Raw genomic sequence first — 20,452 nt, forward strand, 5'->3', positions numbered from 1 at the left:
GGGAGCATCTCGCCACACATTTTTTTCTCTCTCTCCTTCTCTTTATTTATGAACAAGTGATGTATTCTTTCCACCTGTCTAAGCGACACACACAGCGTACATCCCTAGTTATACACACACATCTATGGGTGCACTGAGGTTCATTACATGGAATATAAATGGAGCTGGCTCCAGAGAAAAGAGGTTAAAAATATTTAACCAACTCAAAAAACTACAGGCAGATGTTGTCCTTTTACAAGAGACCCACAGACCTCTTAGAGGTTCGAATGAACTTAAAACACCTGAGTTTCCCAATGTGTTCTCAGCTTGTTATAATTCTAGACAAAGGGGAGTAGCAATTTTAATACATAAAAATATTAATTTCATGGTACTCGATACAGTTATAGATCCAGAGGGCAGATTCTTAATCATTAAACTATCTATACTTGATAAAAAAGCTATGTATTGCAAGTGTATATGGTCCAGATGTTGATGGTCCCTCATTCTTTCACGTTTTTTTCAGTGCACTCTCTGAACACTTAGATGGCACACTTGTTCTTGGAGGCGACCTCAACCTTCGACTAATGAAGAAATGGATAGGCTCAATACAGCGGGAACTCAGCGTAATTGGCAGTCCACAAATATAATCAAACAGTATATGAGCGACTTTGGTCTTTGCGATGCATGGCGCTCCCTTCCCCCCAACAGTAAGGAATATACTTTTTTCTCACATCTGTGCATCTAGCCACCTGGGGGACTCTTCAACTGGTGGGGGAGGCTGTTACATGTTGCAGGAGGTCTCCTCTCTTCGGGAGATATAGGAGAGGTGGAGGAAGATCTCAGCCCGGGCATCTATTGTCCTGTGTAGTCTGGAAGATGAGTGGATGATGGGGTGGGTGCAGTTTTTTCTGTGGTGGGGTCGGGTGGGCTGTCCCGGGCTCTGTGCCCCTCCCTTCCCTCCCCATCTCCAGCTGCCTCCCTCTTCCCGCTCCACCACAATCACCCACACATGCAGGGCCTTGGGGTAAAGGTGTGTCACCAGGGTGCAGGAGAGGCATCCCCCCCTCTGTCCCCTTTTGGCTTTCTCTGCCTCAATTTTATCTCACAACTTAGACATTCACATTACTCACACTCTCATAACACATACATATAGGATCTTGGGGGTGGGCACACTGCAGGGTATCCAAAAGACAATCAGGGTTTACAACCTGACCCCTGGCATCATTGCCCACCTCTCAATTTTAAATACATGTAGACATCGAGGGCTATCAGGAGGGGCTATGCGCTTACCTGCTGCTCTCTGGCAGGTGGCTCCAAGCCCTCCTGGGTTTTAAATGCACCTTAGAACACACATGCATCAACACTACATTTGAGCGGGCTGAGGGAGGTTTGGAGTCTTCACACACCCCCGTTCTCTGCGGCCTGCTGGAGCGGGGGGCTAGGAGGAGGAGATGGCCGCCCGATCGGGGTCTGCTTCTCTCCACCCCAGGAAAAAGGGTAACACCACCTGGGTCTAGGTGCAGTTCCCCCCCCGGGGGGCAAGGGTACGTAGACCTGGGGCTTAGAGTACGCTTGCGGAGTGTGATTGTGTGTACAGTGTCTCTTTATGTCTGTCTCCATGTTGGGTGAGTGTTGAGTAATTGCATATGAGAGCATGAGGGTGGGAATGGATGTTTGTATCTGTGTGTGCCTATATGTCTGTGTCTATATGTCAGGTTGGGTATCAGACGCCACCTCTCTAGGGACATCTCAGGCCCTCCAAGTGAGCCCTCATCTGGGACTCTCCTCAGCTCTTTCTGGGATAGTGGCGTGGCTGCCCCTCTGTTGGTCTTCCTTGGTGTCTTGTGTTCTGAGGGTCTGAGGTGTTCTGGATGTCTGGAGTCTTGATCTCCTCCATACCGGCTTCATGCCCTGGAGGACGGGGCTGTGGTGCCCCACACCCCCTAGCAGATCATTACATGAAGGAACCTTTTAAATACAAGCGCATCCATGCTCACAGGTGTACACACGGGGACTCTCACACACAAACTACACCCTTTTTGGCTCCTACCTCAAAGCACACTGTGCGCAATCGATCTTACGTGCTGCACAATAATCTTTAATATTTAATATTTACTGTTACATTCCCAGAGATCATCGTGATGTTGTTTATTATGTTGCTCTTTTTTTTTTTCTTCTGCTTGCTTTCTCTTTTTTCTTTCTCAACAGGTGATCCAGGTGATTGATATATGTATTTTATGTCTGCTTATTTTGTTGTTTTTTGTTATTTGCACTTTATCCCCGTCCCTCTTACCTGCTGTTTTTCTTTCCCTTTCTTTCTTCCCTTTCTTTTCACCAGTCAAGTCTGCATTTAACAAGTGAAAATAAAATAAAATAAACAATAAAAGGTGAATCAAATAGACCATTACAGCAAGGCTGGGACGGTCCATTTGGTAAAGTAAATCCGTTGGGCAGCTTTCTTCGCCTTTAGACAATAATTCTGATGCAAAAGAGCCAAACGGAACAGGCAAGAAAAAAAAAGACTATATAAATACTTTTTTTTAATACACTTTTGTGGTTTTTCCAACAGTTTCATGGCAGATTTTGAAATACTTACAAAGTATAATGTCTCGATAAGTGTTCTTACACACATGATATATACTTTTTCACATGTTAGGATTTTATAGCTTCAGTTTAATGTTATGTCCTCAAATCTTCATCCCAAACATCTTTCACCAACACTAAAGGACATGTTCTACAGTTGAACCATGAAAATGAACATCTATTCAGCTAGATTATGAAAACAAGTTCAATGTAAATGAACATTTGTCTTTTCAAATGTTAACTGTGACTGTTAGCATAAAACTCTCTGATGACAATGAAAAAAACTCTTCTTTACATACCTGATCTTGATGACTCCTCAACAAGCAACAGGCGCTCTGTTCGACTAACCTGAAGTACAGGAAACTGTAGGAGGCGGAGCTTCATTGATATCCAAGGTTTTTTCACAATCCCACTGTCACATCTGAAAAATTAATCTGAAATTTCATCAGAGCAGAGTTGGCAAAGGTACAGACACTCTGTACAAACTTTTTAATATCTGTAGAAAAGATGGAAAATACAAAGACATATATGTTCTTTCTATTGCCTACTTTGTAGAGGGTGACTGCCTCTAAACAGATGAACAGGTAAAGTATTTTGGATGAACAGTACTGCTGTGTTTGTTGCGTGAAGTGTATATATTTTATAAACGTTGAGGTACGTTTTGTTATGTGTCTCTATCATCTCTGCCCTGCTCGGTGCTGTTTGTTGGAGAGGTTGAGGGAAGATTGGGAATTATGGGAAAAATTACTGCTAAACAGATTTATGGATGAATGGTCACCATTGACAAAAACAATGGTAGTACAGGGCGTGTACATCTTTTTTGTGTACTTTCTATTATTTTTTTTCTTCTTTAATGCCTTTCCATTCTTCTTCTCCTGTGGTGATGGTACTCATGAAACAAATATGCATTCATTATGCAAATGATCACAAATTGTTTATACTAATTTATATAAAGATGAGGTTTAATGTGTTTATTCCCATGTTTTGTACTTTGTTGGTGTTTGGTTATACGAGTGGGTGAATAAAAGTAAGTAAAATAAGTCTGCATTTTATTGATAACCGTCAGCCTTTGAAGGAATGCTCGAGTCTGTCTGTGCCACTAATACAAACACTGCCTGGTTACCTCCGCCTCCTCCTGCTGTTGATGGCCCCTCCCCCATGCTCTAACTGTTTGAACACATGTTTGAATCACTTCCTGGAAATAAAGGGAGCTGCCACATGAGCTTAGAGGACGCAGGTTAGTGTTTTCTCAGCTTTCTTTTTATTTCACTCACACACACACACACACACACACACACACACACCCCGTCGATATCACACCCCTCCTTCGCTCATGTTTAACAGCAGATTTTTATCAGTGATGTCGTCAGCTCCTGGCACCAACATCAAACTTGACTGTGAGTCTCTGTGGATCTGTTCTTCTCCTGTTTTCTGTTCATATCAAACATGTCCAGAGCTTCTAATAAGGAGCTCAGTGTTATACGTAATCAGTAAGAAAACCCAGGATTGCCTGTGAGCTCAAAGATCAGACTGCTTTACAGACTCACAGTCTTTCATATGTTTAGTGTCACGCAGAGGCGACAGACGTATATCGTCAGTGCACTTTGTGTTTAACCCCTCTGTGAGATCAGCCAATTAGAAGAAAGCTTTCTAAAAAAGGGGAGGGGCTAAAACTTGTTTAGTGAAACAGATGACAGTTTCTGTATTCACAAAGATCTCAGTGGGCTGAGGAATCCTGCATCAGTGATTGGACAGGAGACAGGCAGCTGTTGGGTGAAGATAAACAAACCCTGCTCTTTATTCATTGGTTCAGTCACTTCAAGTGGACCAATCACAGAGCCCCACCTGTTAGCATCAGAGACTTTCTGTTTGGCACTCACAGTCGGTTTCCCTCTCAGGCTGACTCAGGGAAGATGAAAAGAAATGATGTGAAGAAAGAGGAGGGACCAGCAGAGTTTCCAGGATGCAGCTATGTTGCAGTGAAGAGTGATTGTTCCAAAGAAGAATCTCCATACTTCAGTGCTGAACCAAAGTAAGTGTTTTTGATACACACACACACACACACACACACACACACACACACACACACACACACACACACACACACACACACACTCTCTCACCCTCTCTCTCTCTCTCTGCGTACACAGTGTTCGGAAGGTTACTTTAAAAATGTATTCCACTACAGATTACAGATTACATGCCCCAAAATGTCTTTTGTAACGTATTCTGAATACTTTGGATTATTTCATATATTATCATGCTTTTTACAACTACATGAATGTCCTATTGCTGTGTGATTTATTACTATTACTGAAGGTTAGTCGCCATACCAATACCAACTAGATGTTTAAATCTTAATATAAATGAGTAACAGTAGGGTGGACATTAGGTAAGGCTGCACTTCACAGAAAGTATAGAAAACTATTCCGTGCGTATATAAAACAGGTCCGCAGCTCCGAACCATAGTAAAGGGACCTCTGGCTAATATGTCGGGTTCTTGTCGGGCTCGTAGCTGAAAACTAGCTTTGCTTTGTTGTCTGGGTCAACTTTGCTAGCGAGAGACAGAGAGAGCCGTTGAAAGGCTGCTCCAACAGAGCTTATTGTTTCAGAGGAAAAACAAGATTTTTCTCCCCCTCGCTCACAGACACATAACGGGTATGGCAGTCCATTCTCCCTGCAGCACGGACTACACTGCCCATCAGGCTACATTCTTTAGGACGATGCTTGTAACACTCTGCTATTGCCTTCATATTAAATCATTTTTTGAATAATAATTTAAAAAAATATATTTCTTCACATCATTATGTGGCCGCAATTAGAGGTGACATGGGCTGTTAGATTGAGACACGGGCATTAGAGCCTCTTAATGTGTGTTTTGTTTGGGTTTCCACTGGTGTGGAATTACCAAAACTAGAGAGGGTATAGCCTAACATATGAAACAGGAAAAGACCGCTGTGTAATCCATTTATTTCAACAAAGGAACTGTATTCTGAATAGCACCTTTTAAAATGGTAACTGTAATGGAATACAGTTACTCATATTTTGCATTCTAAATACGTAACGCCGGTTGATGCATTCCGTTACTCCCAAACACTGTGCATACATCATCTTTTGTCGTTTTGTGAAAAAAAAAAGAAAAAAAAAAAAGGTTCAATCATTGATTCTGTGGGGTCAAAGGTATTTTCTGGCTGCAGCTGCTATTAGCAGTGATGGAAATTTGAAACCCTTTTTGTCATGGCTGCAGAAGCACTTATGTATTCACACGAGCGTTAGGGTTGCAAACGCCTGTCCTAAGAAAGTAGAATTTAGTCAAACAGAAAAGCAAAGTGGCTTCCAAAAACAGAACATATGAATTTCATACTGTAAATTACAATATGAACATATTAATCAAAATTTAACTGCAGCGAAAAAAGTTCAACCTAAAGCATTTACTTTCTTCTGGCACTGCTTAGAGAAAAGGCATTGATCCTGCTGTTCAAGTCCAAATCAGAAAGTTCAGACTGAATTTGACAAGTGAATTTCATCATAAGCCTCTCTGTATTATCCTGTATTAATTGTCAACATCCTGAACATTTGTAAAAACCCGAGTCTGTCAGGGCTCTGTGTGCGGGCAGGTGGAGATGTGGATCCAAGTGCAGGACTCTCAGACGGAAATATAACTGAAAACCACAGCTTTATTGCTGGCACCAACAAATCAGAAACCAAACATGAAAACACTAACTGGAACACACAGGCAGGATCTGAGGGTACGACGCGACACTGAGCACAGGAAAACACAGGGCTAATATACACAGGGTGGTAATCAGCAAATGGGCAACAGGAGGGAGACACAGCTGGGAGAGATCAGGGTTAACGAGACGGGGGGAACCAAGCTGCACACACTAACATAAGACAAAGACTTTCACAATAAACCAGGAAACATGAATTACTAAACAAGCATGCAGACTTTACACTGAGAGACAGACAGACAGAATGACACATGGAACCTGAACTAAACTAAACGTGAGATATAACTGAGAACAAATCCTTAAGCACGGATAAACAGAAACAAGAAACTAATAATAATCATCATCACTACGAGAATAAGAAAACAATCCATGAAGCAGAATTAAACCGAAATATAATAAACTCAAAATACTGGGTCCAACGGACCCAGAACCGTGACAGAGTCGGTAACTATGGAAAATGTTGAAAATAATATGCAATCAGCAACTAATTACATCCATGCGGTGTGTGTAAACCAGCAAGACTATCATGAGAAAACGTTGTCACTGCTCAGAGACAAAAATACTTAAGAGCCCCTGAAACGAGACCCAGGAAGTGGTTACAGGAAGAGGGTGATAGACTGTCTGAAGCAGTTAGAACAAGACAATCCTATTGATTGATCTCATACCACAGGTTATACGCAGGGGAAGCTACACCAAGTTTGTATGGTTTACCGACGATACATATATATCTACATATATACATATACCTTTAAGCCCGATTGTCTGTATGATCAACTTAGTCACCTATAACATCTCTAAGAGGAAACAATGGCTTTCTGGCTTCGATCCTCAACCCGTGGGTGGGCAGCTCTGAGCACCACATCCAGAACACTTTGGATTTTGTTGAGAAGGTGAGAGATGTCATGGAGGCACATGAAACCATGGTCTCGTACGACGTTACATCTCTCTTCACTTCCGCGTTGGAGGGAGTTAGTAAGAGATTACTGGATGACCCCAATCTCAGCAACAGGACCACTCTCAGCATCGACCAAGTGTGTTTGCTTTTGGAACTGTGTCTTAATTCCACATATTCCATATACAAGGGCATAACGTTGGGGCCAACTTGTACATGGAAGAAGTGGAAAAGAGGGCTTTGCTATCCCACCCTGGAACACCACCAAGCCATTGGTTCAGATTTGTGGATGACACCTGGCTGAAAATCAAATCTCAGGACGTACCACATTTCAGGATTGACCGACACATCAAATTCACCAGGGAGGATATGAAAAGTGTCAGGTTAGCCTTCTTAGACTGTGAGATTTCCATCAGTAATGGGGGACATCTAAAAGCTGATATGTACCGTAAACCTACACATACGGATCAGTATTTAAGTTTGTTTTTTTTTACTTTCTATTTATTTATTTACAGTATGAGAATACAGTCATTTATAATTATTCCGTACAAAGGGTATACACAATCCATTTTTCCCAGAGCTTCTTGAATTTCTCCAGCTCCAGTCTGAGGACAAACGTAAGCCTCTCCATTCCAAAAATTTCTTTCACTATCCCATGCCACTGGGCCAGAGTTGGAAGATTGGCCTTTAGCCATCTTCGGGTTATGGCCTTTCTGCTGCTAGCCAAAAGTATTTTCAATAAATAATTATCTTTATGTGGAAGTGTCTTAGGTATCTTGCCAAGATACAAGGTAACAAATGAATAGTCCATTTTTATCCTGATTATTTTGTTTATCTCAATGGCCACCTCCCCCCAATATGGCTGGATTCTTGGGCAGGCCCAGAAGACATGGAAATGGTTTGCCATGGGCGAGCCACAGCCTCTCCAACATAGGCATTTAATGAAGCCATCTCTTGCTAGTACCCTAAATAGATATTCCCAACCCACCAAGTCAAAAGCCTTTTCGGCATCTAAGCTAATCAACATTGCACTAATATTTCCTATGTTATGTGGTTCATCACTTGTAATGTTCTCCTTAAGTTATCTTGAGTCTGTCTATTTGAAACAAAGCCTGTCTGATCTAAGTCTATCAGCTCCGGAATAATTGATTCCAGTCTCTTAGATAATATTGAAGCAAATAATTTATAGTCCACATTAAGGACGGATATTGGCCTATATCATGGCTATTCAACTACGAAGTTAGTTGGGCCAGATTTTCAAACCGAGGAATTTATCTGGGCCAGATATTTTTTTTTGAAGCCAGTAAGCAGCAGATCATGATCAATTTCAAACCCACACAACTGTACTGAAAAACAAGTAATTTTTTTATTCTTTTTCCCCTGTAAATCACAAATGCACACCAAAAGGTCCATTTTAAAAAAAGGGAGCTATAACTGAACTATTTTTTGCACATTTGAAATAATAATAATAATAACAAAAAAACATTTTGATAATTCCCTTTCAAATTAAAATAAATATTTCGCTGACCACTCACTTTTCCTGCCATGGATGAAGCCTCCTCCGTCACAAGTATACAGACACGCTTCATATCCAGACCATTTTCCTCAAAAAGAGCTGAAATCTTCTCAAACATTATTTCGCCAGCTGTGTGTCCCTCTAACGGTAGTAAGCCAAGCAATTTCCCATCCAAAAAATGGAGATATACGCACAAATTCCTGTTGGATTTGTGTTAGTACTGATTTCTCATTCAAAATACTGGTGTTGAGTCTCCAAAGTGTATTTTTCCGTTGTTTAGTCCGAGTACGGTGCAGGGTTAGGTACACACGTGAATGATCAGATAAATCTCTGACCACTATTTTACAATCTTCAACCTTATGCCAGTATGATTTATACATAAAAAAGTAGTCAATTCTTTTTTTTTTTTTCTTTTTTTTTTTGCCTGTCCCGTTTGGCTCTTTTGCCATCAGAATTGTTGTCTAAAGGTAAAGAAAGATGCCCAACGGATTTACTTTACCAAATTGACCATCCCAGCCTTGCCGTAATGGTCCATTTGATTCACCTTTTATTGTTTATTTTATTTTCACTTACTGAATACGGGACAGACTTGACTGGGGGAAAGAAGGGGAGAAAGAAAGAGGGAAAGAGAAACAGCTGAGAAGAGGGACGGGGGAGAAGGGCAAAAAATTAAAACCAACAGAACGGGCAGAAAAAAAAAAGAAAAAGAAAAAAAAATGCATATATCAATCACCTGGATCACCTGCTGAGAAAGAAAAAAGAAAACAAGCAGAAGAGAACAAGAGTAATAGAATAAACAACATCACAATGATATATGGGAATATGACAGTAAATACTAAATATTAAACATTATTGTGCAGCACATAAGATCAACAGAACACAGTGTGCTTTGAGGTAGGAGCCAAAAAGGGTGTAGTTTGTGGGTGTGATCACCCGTGTGTACACCTGTGAGCATGGACGCGCTTGTTTTTAAAAGGTTCCTTCATGTAATGATCTGCTAGAGGGTGTGGGGAGCCACAGCCCCGTCCTCCAGGGCATGAAGCAGGTATGGAGGAGATCAAAACTCCAGACATCCAGAGGCCCCCAGAACACAAGAGACCAAGGAAGACCAACAGAGGGGCAGCCGCGCCACTGTCCCAGAAAGAGCTGAGGAGAGTCCCAGATGAGGGGTCACTCAGCAGCCGCGGAGCAGAAGCCAGGGGGGGTTGCAGTGACGGGCCCGTGAGCTCCGCCGGCAGCCAGCCGTGCCTGAGTGACCGAGCGCCAGGCCGAGAGGCCGGGGGCACCCCACCTCCGAAGTGGCCCGAGCGAGCCCCAGGCTCCAGGCCCCGATAAGCGGCCGCCAAGGAGTGAGCCGGTGTGTACCCGGACGCCCATCCCCGGACACAAAGAACCACCAACGCACCGATGTCTGAGGGAGTCCGCCACTGGCAGGGGAAGTGGTGGTAGGGGGAGATAGGCCTCCAAACCTTGGAGGGCCTGAGATGTCCCCAGAGAGGTAAAAGTAGTCAATTCGAGTATATACAGAACAGTGAGCAAAATAATAGGTACCGTATTTCCTGGACTACAAAGCGCACCTGAATATTAGCCGCACAAGCTAAAATCAGGGGAAAATCCTGTTTTGTACATACATTAGCCGCACCTGACTAAAAGCCGCAGGTGTTTCAATGTTGACTTATCATATGTAAGAGAATATGCACAAAGGGAATTGTCAGGAAAGAGATGGCTGTTTGGAGACACACCCCTTTTATTAATATTTTGAAAAACAAGTTATGGGTACATATTTGCACAACTTTTTAGGTATATGTAAAAGTAGCGGTAATTACAAGTACGAAACATGTACTGTGCTTCATAAATGAGTAACAAATGTAGTACATAACAATAACCTACAGCACACCGGAAAAATAGATTCGGACTACCTTTTAGGCTCAAGAAAAGTCAGTCATTCACCACCATCTTCCTGCGCACTAAAACCACCAAAGTCCTCTTCTCCAGTGTCGGATACGAACAGGCTCAGGATGGCTTCGTCATCCACTCTCAGCTTCTTTCCTTCGTTGTCACTTTCAAAACCAAAGAAATCCTCGTTGTCAGTGTCAGAGTCGAACACCCTCAGAAGGGCCGTGGCGGTGTCCTCTCCATCATGCAGCAGTCCAGCCCTTCGAAATCCGTTGGTGATCATGAATGTTTTCACACTTTTCCACGCTGTCAGATTCCACCGGTGGAGTTGAGCATAACTTGCTTTTCGCAAGTTTATTGCCGCTCGTCATCCACGCCTCCCGCTGAACGCGTGGCGCTACTTTGAAGTTTGTTTTTCGCGCTACTTGTACGGCACTATGTTGCCTGGCGGATGGACATGTGACCAACATACCACTCTTGAACCCCGATACTGTGTGTCTGATCACATGCCCTTCCGCCAGGCAACGTAGTGCCGTACAACAGCGGAACAAACAAAACAAATCGTCTTACGATATGACAAAAATCATGGATAATCCATAGAAAAGCCGCACCTGACTAAAAGCCGCAGGGTTCAAAGCTTGTGCAAAAAGTAGCGGCTTATAGCCCGACAATTACGGTAAATTGTTTTTCACCTGGATGAGAGGCTCTCCACAAATCAATCAAACCCAGTTCTGTAAGCATGTTGGACCCTAATGGCATTCGAACTTTTCTTTTGCTGGTGGTTGGATGCATCCAGTTTTGGTTGGAGTTGAACATTAAGGTCGCCACCAAAAATAAGAACTCCTCGTGTTTTCAAGACCACTAAATCGAATAACTTCTCATAAAAAGATTTGGAGCTTCCTGGCGGGGCATATACATTGAATAATGTTACTTCCTCCTCTTCTAATTTACCCTTTTCCAAAATGAACCTCCCTTCTTTGTCCTTTACCTCTAAATAGAATTCAAAGTTAACAGCATTGGGGATCAGTATGGCTACTCCTCTTTTGTGGCCTGATTTATGAGACAAGTAATAGGTAGTTTGGAAACCAAATTTTTTAATTTTTCATGTTCTAAAGAAGATAGATGTGTCTCCTGCCAAAAGATTACCTGCAGCTTCTCACGTTTCATTTTAGCTATTATTTTACTCCTTTTAATCGGATTATGTAGCCCTTTTACATTTAGCGTCATTATTTTATTTTCCTGATGATGCATATAACTTTTTCAGTCTGTGTACCTTTGTGCAACATCACCCATGCTAACCAGAAAATGAACAAGAACAATGAACAAGTAAACCGAAAAAACAAAACCAAAGACTTCCAAATCCGAAGTTCAGGTGAAACCTCAAGTTGAGAGGAAATCCTCGTGCCAGTCGAGGGCCTCTCATCAGTGTCAGGGAAAATACCCAGCACCAGTATCCTTCTTTGAAGCCAGGGTTACCCAACCGGTATAAAGTTCCTTCTTTAACAAGCTCAGGGAGTAATTGCAAAAAGACTCTTCACAGAATACATGGAGAGCAGAGGAACACATGTCATTTGAGAAGTAAAAAGCCTAAGTGTATTCCTTCTCAGGTAAAAATAAAAGTAAAATAATCACTTTAGGCAGGCTCATAATTGGAGTGCTTGATGAACTGGTTGAAATAGTAACAATAAAATATTTAATTCTTAAATATAGAATTCAGCTTATACAATCCTGAGCAAAACAGTTTTCAAATTCTTGGTAGATTTACTAAGGAGTAATATGAAGTCCTCCTCTCTGCATGAGAGCAGGATGCCTCACTTTAAAGCTCCAGTGGAGACGTAATGACCCTCTTGATTTCAGTCACAAGAGTTGGATGCTCCCCGGTGGGGCCCGATGGAAGCTCCGTAGCTTCTCTCTTATCCGCCGCTGGTCCACTCCCTGTCTGCGGCGATCTGCGCCGGCCCTCTCCCACATTGCTAGTCTCTGCTGTTTTGGCGCCGTGGAGCCTGGTTCCTTGATATCATCCAGGCAGAATCCTCCGGCCCTGTCTGCTCCAGGAGAAACTAAACAGGATGCAGGTGGACCCCATCATCTGAGATGACCAGGAAGAGGAGTACAGGAGCCTGGTGAGGAACTTTGTCACATGGAGTCACACAAACCACCTGCAACTCAACACTTCAAAGACCAAGGAACTGGTTGTGGATTTCGGGAGGTCCAGACCAGGTCCACTTAGGGCTGCTCAATTAATCGAATTTTAATCACGATTACGATCTGGGCTTTCAACGATCATTAAAAATGACTGAGCCGATTATTAGCCCCTCCCTCATGCTTTACTCTCGCGCTGCTCCGTGTGGCAAATCAAGCGCACTGCTCTGCATTTCGAACACGCGTCACAACAATTAAGAGGACCCGAGGGAAGCTCGGAAAGCTAAGCAGAAGTTATTTGGAGAGGAGTGGACTGCCGTTGGTTGAAAAGAGAGGTAAAAAAAAAAAAAAACTTCAGTGGTGTGGAAACATTATGGGTTCGTGGAGTCAGACGTGGATCAAGTAGACACAGTGTGTAAACTTTGCTATGGTGTCGTAGCTGCACCACAGAACAACACTGCAAAGTTTACATTTTTCATTTCAGAATCATCAGAATCAGAATCAGAATCAGAATACTTTATTGATCCCTGGGGGAAATTATTTTTTGTTACAGTGCTCCATTTTAAACCAACATTAAGACAAGACAGACAATACGCTAACTAAGAATAGTACAATATTTATTTATTTATTTATTTATTTATTTTATTGCAAACATTTGCACTGTTATCAGTATTTGAACACTATTTTATATTATTTTTTAAAGTAATTATTCAATACATTGTTATTGTTAACCCTTTAAAGCCGGTCAGAGCAGCATGCTCGTTTTGTATAACTATTTTTAAATCCCTGTAGAACCTGAACCGCTAAGCTAGCACAATAAATTTTTTTCCATATGAAACCAGAGGAGTTGTACTTACATCTTATGCCATCAGCTTATCCTAGGTCACGGTTTCCTTCCACATATAGCTTTGCAAAAATTGCATAAAAAGCGCTTGCAGGAACAAAAACATAATATTCCAGAAACACGCTTTGCCGATCCGATCAGCTGTTCTTAACACTTCCCACATTGACAAAGACGTCAACGCGAACTATCGCAAGTGACGTCATTTTCGCGGAAAATGTAGTTTTTTACTTGTAGGCCTTAGAACTCGAATTGCACTGCTGGAAATCGTTTATTTTGATGCACATGCACATTCTTTGCAAATTTGCATCATAGGATTGTTTTTTTGTTTTTCCTGCAGTGTATATAAAAATTGCTGTATCTCCAAAAATAAAACTATGAAGACACTCAAAATAAATTTCCTGTTGTTGTAAACTATTTTTTGCAACTTTTTTGTATTTAAAGTTTTGAGGGATAAGCCTCTTAAATTTCTCCAAGTAGAAATATATGTAAAAAAAACAAAAACGATTTTCAATTTTTTTGTAGTTTATTGCACTTTTTTGCAATTAATGTAGTTACTATGGACTTAATACATACACATTTTTAAAATATGGGCTATAACAGTTGTATTGATGTATAGCAACTTGAAATGCTCCCACAAATGGCACTACAGCATGTAAAAAAAATATTAAAAGCTGTGGCGGACTTGGTTCTATGGTAGATCTTAAAGGGTTAAATAAATATCGTCAAATAATCGTGATCTCAATTTCAGTGAAAATAATCGTGATTATCATTTTTGCCATAATCGAGCAGCCCTAGGTCCACTGCCAGTTCAGATAGAGGGAGAGGAGGTGGAGGTGGTCAACACATACAAGTACCTCGGGCTGTGGGTGGACAACAAACTGGACTGGTCATGCAACACGCAGCACCTGTATAAAAAAGGCCAAAGCCAACTGTACTTCCTCAGGAGGCCGAGGTCTTTCAACATCTGCAGGAAGCTCCTGAGGATGTTTTACCAGTCAGTGGTTGCTGGAGTACTTTTCTATGCTGTGGTGTGCTGGGGGAGCAGCACAGCAAAGAAGGACTCATGCAGGCTGGAGAGACTGATCAGGAAGGCTGGCTCTGTGGTCGGCATGAAGCTGGACACTCTGGTGACAGTGGCAGAGAAGAGGACCTTAAAGAAACTGATGGACATTAATCAAATCAAATCAAATCAAATCACTTTTATTGTCACATCACATGTGCAGGCACACTGGCACAGCACATGCGAGTGAAATTCTTGTGTGCGAGCCCCACAAGCAACAGAGATGTGCAAACACAACAACACAAACGAGCAAAATACAAGAATGGCCAACCTGAAACTAATAAATATATGTACAATATATAATAGTGTATGCATTTCTGGATGTGTATACTAAATATTTTCCTACGTGTGTGTGTGTGTGTGTGTGTGTGTGTGTGTGTGTGTGTACACATTTTTACAAATTAAATAGTAAAAAGAAATTAAAATAAATAATAATAATAATAATAATAAAATATATAAAATATACAGAGTTGAATATGTGCAAAACAAGTGGCATTTATATACAGTGTGGAGTGCATAATGTTGAAGTTCCAGTAGTGAAGCTGAGGTGTCTATGACGTGTTCAGCAGTCTGATGGCCTGGTGGAAGAAGCTGTCTCTCAGTCTGCTGGTACGGGACCGGATGCTGCAGAACCTCCTTCCTGATGGAAGCAGTCTGAACAGTTTATGGCTGGGGTGACTGGAGTCCTTGATAATCCTCCCCGCTTTCCTCAGGCACCGCTTCCTGTAGATTTCTTGGAGGGAGGGAAGCTCACCTCCAATTATCCGTTCAGAGCACCGCACTACTCGCTGGAGAGCTTTGCAGTCGTAGGCGGTGCTGTTGCCATACCAGGTGGTGATGCATCCAGTGAGGATGCTCTCAATGGCACAGTGATAGAAGGTCCTGAGGATGCGGGGGTTCATGCCGAATCTTTTCAGTCTCCTGAGAAAGAAGAGGCGCTGCTGCGCCTTCTTCACTGTTTTGTTTGTGTGTACTGACCACGTAAGATCCTCAGCCAGATGTACACCAAGGAACCGGAAGCTGCTCACTCTCTCCACAGCAGCGCCGTTGATGGTGATGGGGGTGTGTACTTCTCTGCACCTCCGGAAGTCCACTATCAACTCCTTTGTCTTTGCGACGTTGAGGGTGAGATGGTTGTCTTGACACCAGTGGGTCAGGGCGCTGACCTCCTCCCTGTAAGCCGTCTCATCACCGTTGGTGATAAGACCCACCACTGTAGTGTCGTCCGCAAACTTCACAATGATGTTGGAGCTGTTAGTGGCTGTGCAGTCGTAGGTGTAGAGTGAGTACAGGAGAGGGCTCAGTACACACCCCTGTGGAGCACCAGTGTTCAGTGTGATGGGGGATGAGGTGATGCTGCCCAGTCTGACCACCTGGCGTCTGTCAGACAGGAAGCTAAGGATCCAGCTGCAGAGGGAGCTGCTCAGTCCTAGATCCTGCAGTTTCCTGTCCAGCTTCGAGGGAACGATGGTATTGAATGCTGAGCTGTAATCTACAAACAGCATCATCACATACGTGTCTCTCTTCTCCAGGTGTGACAGGGCAGTGTGTAGTGTCAGGGCTATGGCATCATCAGTGGACCTGTTGTGGCGGTATGCAAACTGTAGAGGGTCCAGTGAGTCGGGTAGTGCAGAGCAGATGAAGTCCCTGACCAGCTTCTCGAAGCATTTGCTTACGATGGGGGTCAGGGCTACAGGTCGCCAGTCGTTCAATGAGGAGATGGTGGAGGATTTGGGTACAGGGACGATGGTGGCCATTTTGAAGCAGGCTGGGACTACAGACAGAGAGAGGGAAAGGTTGAAGATGTGCGTGAACACTCCAGCCAGCTGAGCCGCGCATGACCTGAGGACGCGGCCGGGAATCCCGTCCGGACCAGTAGCTTTGCGTGCGTTCGCCTTCCTGAAGCACTTCCGCACATCCTCCTCAGACACAGTGTGCGCACTGACGTCATCCGCGGTGCGCACACTGTCCGGTCTCATGGTGTTCGCTGTGTCGAATCTAGCGTAGAATACGTTTAGATCCTCACACAGAGAGGCCGTGGTCTGCGGTGTGCTGGTTTTCCCTCTAAAGTCTGTGATCGTGTTTAGTCCCTGCCACATACTCCGAGGGTTGTCAAACTGTTGCTCCACCCTGTCCCTGTACTCACGTTTGGCTGCTTTGATCGTCTTCCGGAGTTGGTAATGTGCGTGTTTGTAGTCCGATGTGTTCGCGGAGGCAAAGGCGGTGTTCCGTGCCGCGCGAACATCTCCGTTAATCCAGGGTTTTTGATTTGGGAAGGATTTGACATTATGAACAATGCCGGGCATCCTCTGCACACGGTCGTAAACAATCAGAGGAGCCTATTCAGCGACAGGCTGCTTCTCCCAAAGTCAAAAACCAACAGACTTAAAAACTCCTTTGTCCCACACGCCATCAGACTGTTTAACTCCTCACTGGAGGGGAGAGGGAGGGGAGACAGGGGGACAAGGGAGGGCGGGAACAACTGAGCTGTAGGTGCTTCTCTACACTGTGCAATATTTGCAATATTTGTTTTTTGTTTTTGTTTTGTCTTTTTTCTTATATTTGACTGTCCAATAATCACTGTGCAATATACTCACTCAAATGAGCAATCCTATTTATCCATATTGTATATTCTGTATCTATATATGTGTATATGTGTATATATGGTGTATTTATACTTATATCCTTACTCTCATTCCCCTTAATGTATCTGTAACATGCAACTTCTTTCGGTGCTTTGCTACTGGAAACTGAATTTCCCGGAGGAACCCACCCGAGGGACTAATAAAGTTTCATCTAATCTAATCTAATCTAATCTAATCTAATAGAATAATCCACATTTCACTGTTTTACTCTTTGGTTCAGATGTGGATACTGTATTGTTCTCTCTTTGTGATTTTTTTTTTCATGTTCAATCAAATGGTGGGTTTAATAAATTTGTCCATATTTCTAGAAATGAGAGCTGCTCCATCCAAAGTGGGATGGATGCCGTCTCTCCTAACAAGAGCAGGTTTCATCCAGAAGGTTTGCCAATTATCTATGGAGCCCACATCCAGGTGTCATTACTGCCGCCGTGAATCATAATTTTACTGAATTTACGTTTACCCTTAGCCAGCAGTTTTAAATTTTCCTCAATGTTGCCTGCTCTGGCCCCTGGAAGACAATTGTCTATGGTTGCTGGTGTCTCTAGCTTCACATGTCTGAGAACAGAATCGGCAATTACAAGAGTTTGACCCCAGTGGGTGGAACAGGAAGTGACACTCTACTGCAGAGAGCGAACCCCAAGTGACAGTGCCACCAAGAGCTTCCAGTCAGCCCTGGACTGATTGAAGAATAGTAACTATTGTGAGAATCACTTAAATACATCAGAGCTTATGTGTGCTATCTTAGATTAAATAAAAGTGCATTATTACATTTGGCAATACTATATAAAACATACTGATGCATGCTCATCATCCAGGTAAGCCAATCCCTAAAATTTGATTCTGTTCATCTGGACATAGTTTTTATTTTTCCTGAATTTTCACAGAGACAATAACAGGAGTCCTGATGGTGGGGGTCAGCAGCTGCCTATGTGTGCTTTGTGTCAGGATGTCCTGAAACATCCCGTTTCTACTAGCTGTGGACACACAGAAGATGACTCCTGTCCCCATAATGGAGAAAGATCGAGCAATGGACTGCAGTCAACTGGACAGAGGAGCTGTATACATAGTAAGATTGAACATCTGTCTACTAATAGATTTTTCAAACATTGAAGTTTTCTTCCTTTTTGGTCTTAAATATTATCATGTCTTTCAGCAGATGTTGATCTGCAGGAGGCTTTAGATAAACATAAGATCAGTCTGAGGAGGAGATGTGAATGTGTGACTGAAGGAAGTGATGAAACAGAAAGTAGAACCCTCCTCAACAGGATCTACACTGAGCTTTACATCACAGAGGGACAGACTGAAGAGGTTCATACCCAACATGAGGTGAGGCAGCTGGAGACAGCTTCCAAGATGGACGCCCTCCATGACGCTCCAATCAGGTGCCAGGACATCTTTAAAGCCTTACCTGACCAACAGAGACCCATCAGAGTGGTTCTGACCAACGGCGTGGCTGGTGTTGGAAAAACCTTCTCAGTGCAGAAGTTCACTCTGGACTGGGCAAAGGGCTTGGAGAACCAACATGTCAGTGTGGTGGTTCTGCTTTCATTCAGGGAGCTGAACCTGATCAGAGATGAGCAGTACAGTCTTCTGGAGCTGCTCCATGTTTTCCATCCAACATTACAGAAGGTCACAGCAGAGAAGCTGGCTGTCTCTCAGCTTTTGTTCATCTTTGACGGCCTGGATGAAAGCAGACTTTCATTGGATTTCACCAACAGGAAGCTGCTGTCTGATGTCACACAGAAGTCATCAGTCAGCCAGCTGCTGACAAACCTCATCCAGGGGAATCTGCTTCCCTCGGCTCTCGTCTGGATAACTTCCCGACCCGCAGCAGCCAATCAGATCCCTCCTACATGTGTTGACAGGCTAACAGAAGTACGAGGCTTCACTGACGCCCAGAAGGAGGAGTACTTCAGGAGGAGATTCAGTGATGAAGAGCTGTCCAGCAGAATCATCTCCCACATGAAGACATCCAGGAGCCTCCACATCATGTGTAGAATCCCAGTCTTCTGCTGGATCACTGCTACAGTTCTGGAGCACATGTTGACTACAGAGCAGAGAGGAGAGCTGCCCAAGACCCTGACTGACATGTACTCACACTTCCTGCTGGTTCAGACAAAGAGGAAAAAGAACAAGTACCCCGAGGGACATGAGACGAGTCCACAGGAGCTGACGGAGGCTGACAGGGAAGTTCTTCTGAAGCTGGGGAGGCTGGCGTTTGAACATCTGGAGAAAGGAAACATCATGTTCTACCAAGAAGACCTGGAGCAGTGTGGTCTGGATGTGACAGAGGCCTCGGTGTACTCAGGAGTTTGTACAGAGATCTTCAAAAGAGAGTGTGTGATCTTCCAGAAACCAGTCTACTGCTTTGTTCATCTGAGCATTCAGGAGTTTCTGGCTGCTGTCTACATGTTCCACTGTTTCACTAACAGGAAGACGGAGGTGCTGGAGGACTTCCTGGAAGATGAAATGAATGAAGAGGAGGAAGATGATGATGAGGATTATGATGAAGACTTGTATTACACATCTGTAGCTGACTTTTTGCACATGGGCCTAAACAAATCTCTTCAGAGTAAAAATGGCCACCTGGACCTGTTTGTCCGCTTCCTGTATGGCCTATGTCTGGAGTCCAACCAAATAATATTATGTGGTCTGCTGGGTCAGACAGAGAACAGTCCAGAAGTTATTGAGAGAATCATTAACAACTTGAAGGAGATGAAAGCTAAGTTTATTTCTCCTGACAGAATCATCAACATCTTCCACTGTCTGATGGAGATGAATGACCTCTCAGTACATCAGGAAATCTTGGATTTCCTAAAGTCAGAGAACAGATCAGAGAAGAAACTCTCTGAGATCCACTGCTCAGCTCTGGCCTACATGCTACAGATGACAGAGGAGGTTCTGGATGAGTTTGACCTGGATGAATACAACACATCATGGGAGGGTAGACTAAGGCTTATTCCGGCTGTGAGAAACTGCAGGAAGGCTCGGTGAGTCCAGATGTTAATATCATCCTAAAAACTGTAAAGATGCCATCAGCTGTCTGATATATACTCTAAGGTCTAGAAGTATGTGAATGGTGACACAACTTTATAGTTTGTTCTCTTCACACTAAATTTATTTAAAATGAAAATAGTGTGATAATTTCAGATTCTGAGCTTTAA

At 43.1% G+C, this 20,452-nt stretch overlaps 1 protein-coding gene across 5 annotated transcripts in view; it reads left to right on the forward strand.

Moving 5' to 3' along the window:
- The first annotated feature begins 4,413 nt into the window (after positions 1 to 4,413).
- Positions 4,414 to 20,452, forward strand: part of LOC113029561 (NACHT, LRR and PYD domains-containing protein 12-like) — a 30,840-nt gene continuing 14,801 nt past the window's right edge. The window contains exons 1-3 of one of the 5 annotated variants that reach the window (XM_026180472.1): positions 4,414 to 4,594; positions 18,173 to 18,354; positions 18,442 to 20,278. In XM_026180472.1, coding sequence (XP_026036257.1) covers positions 4,476 to 4,594; positions 18,173 to 18,354; positions 18,442 to 20,278 — 2,138 coding nt within the window. In that variant the 5' untranslated portion in view covers positions 4,414 to 4,475. The remainder of the gene's footprint in view (positions 4,595 to 18,172; positions 18,355 to 18,441; positions 20,279 to 20,452) is intronic. The other 4 variants (XM_026180473.1, XM_026180474.1, XM_026180476.1 and 1 more) reach the window with 4 other exon arrangements.

The sequence above is a fragment of the Astatotilapia calliptera genome, chromosome 9 (assembly GCF_900246225.1).
Source record: "Astatotilapia calliptera chromosome 9, fAstCal1.2, whole genome shotgun sequence".
NCBI lineage: Eukaryota > Metazoa > Chordata > Actinopteri > Cichliformes > Cichlidae > Astatotilapia > Astatotilapia calliptera.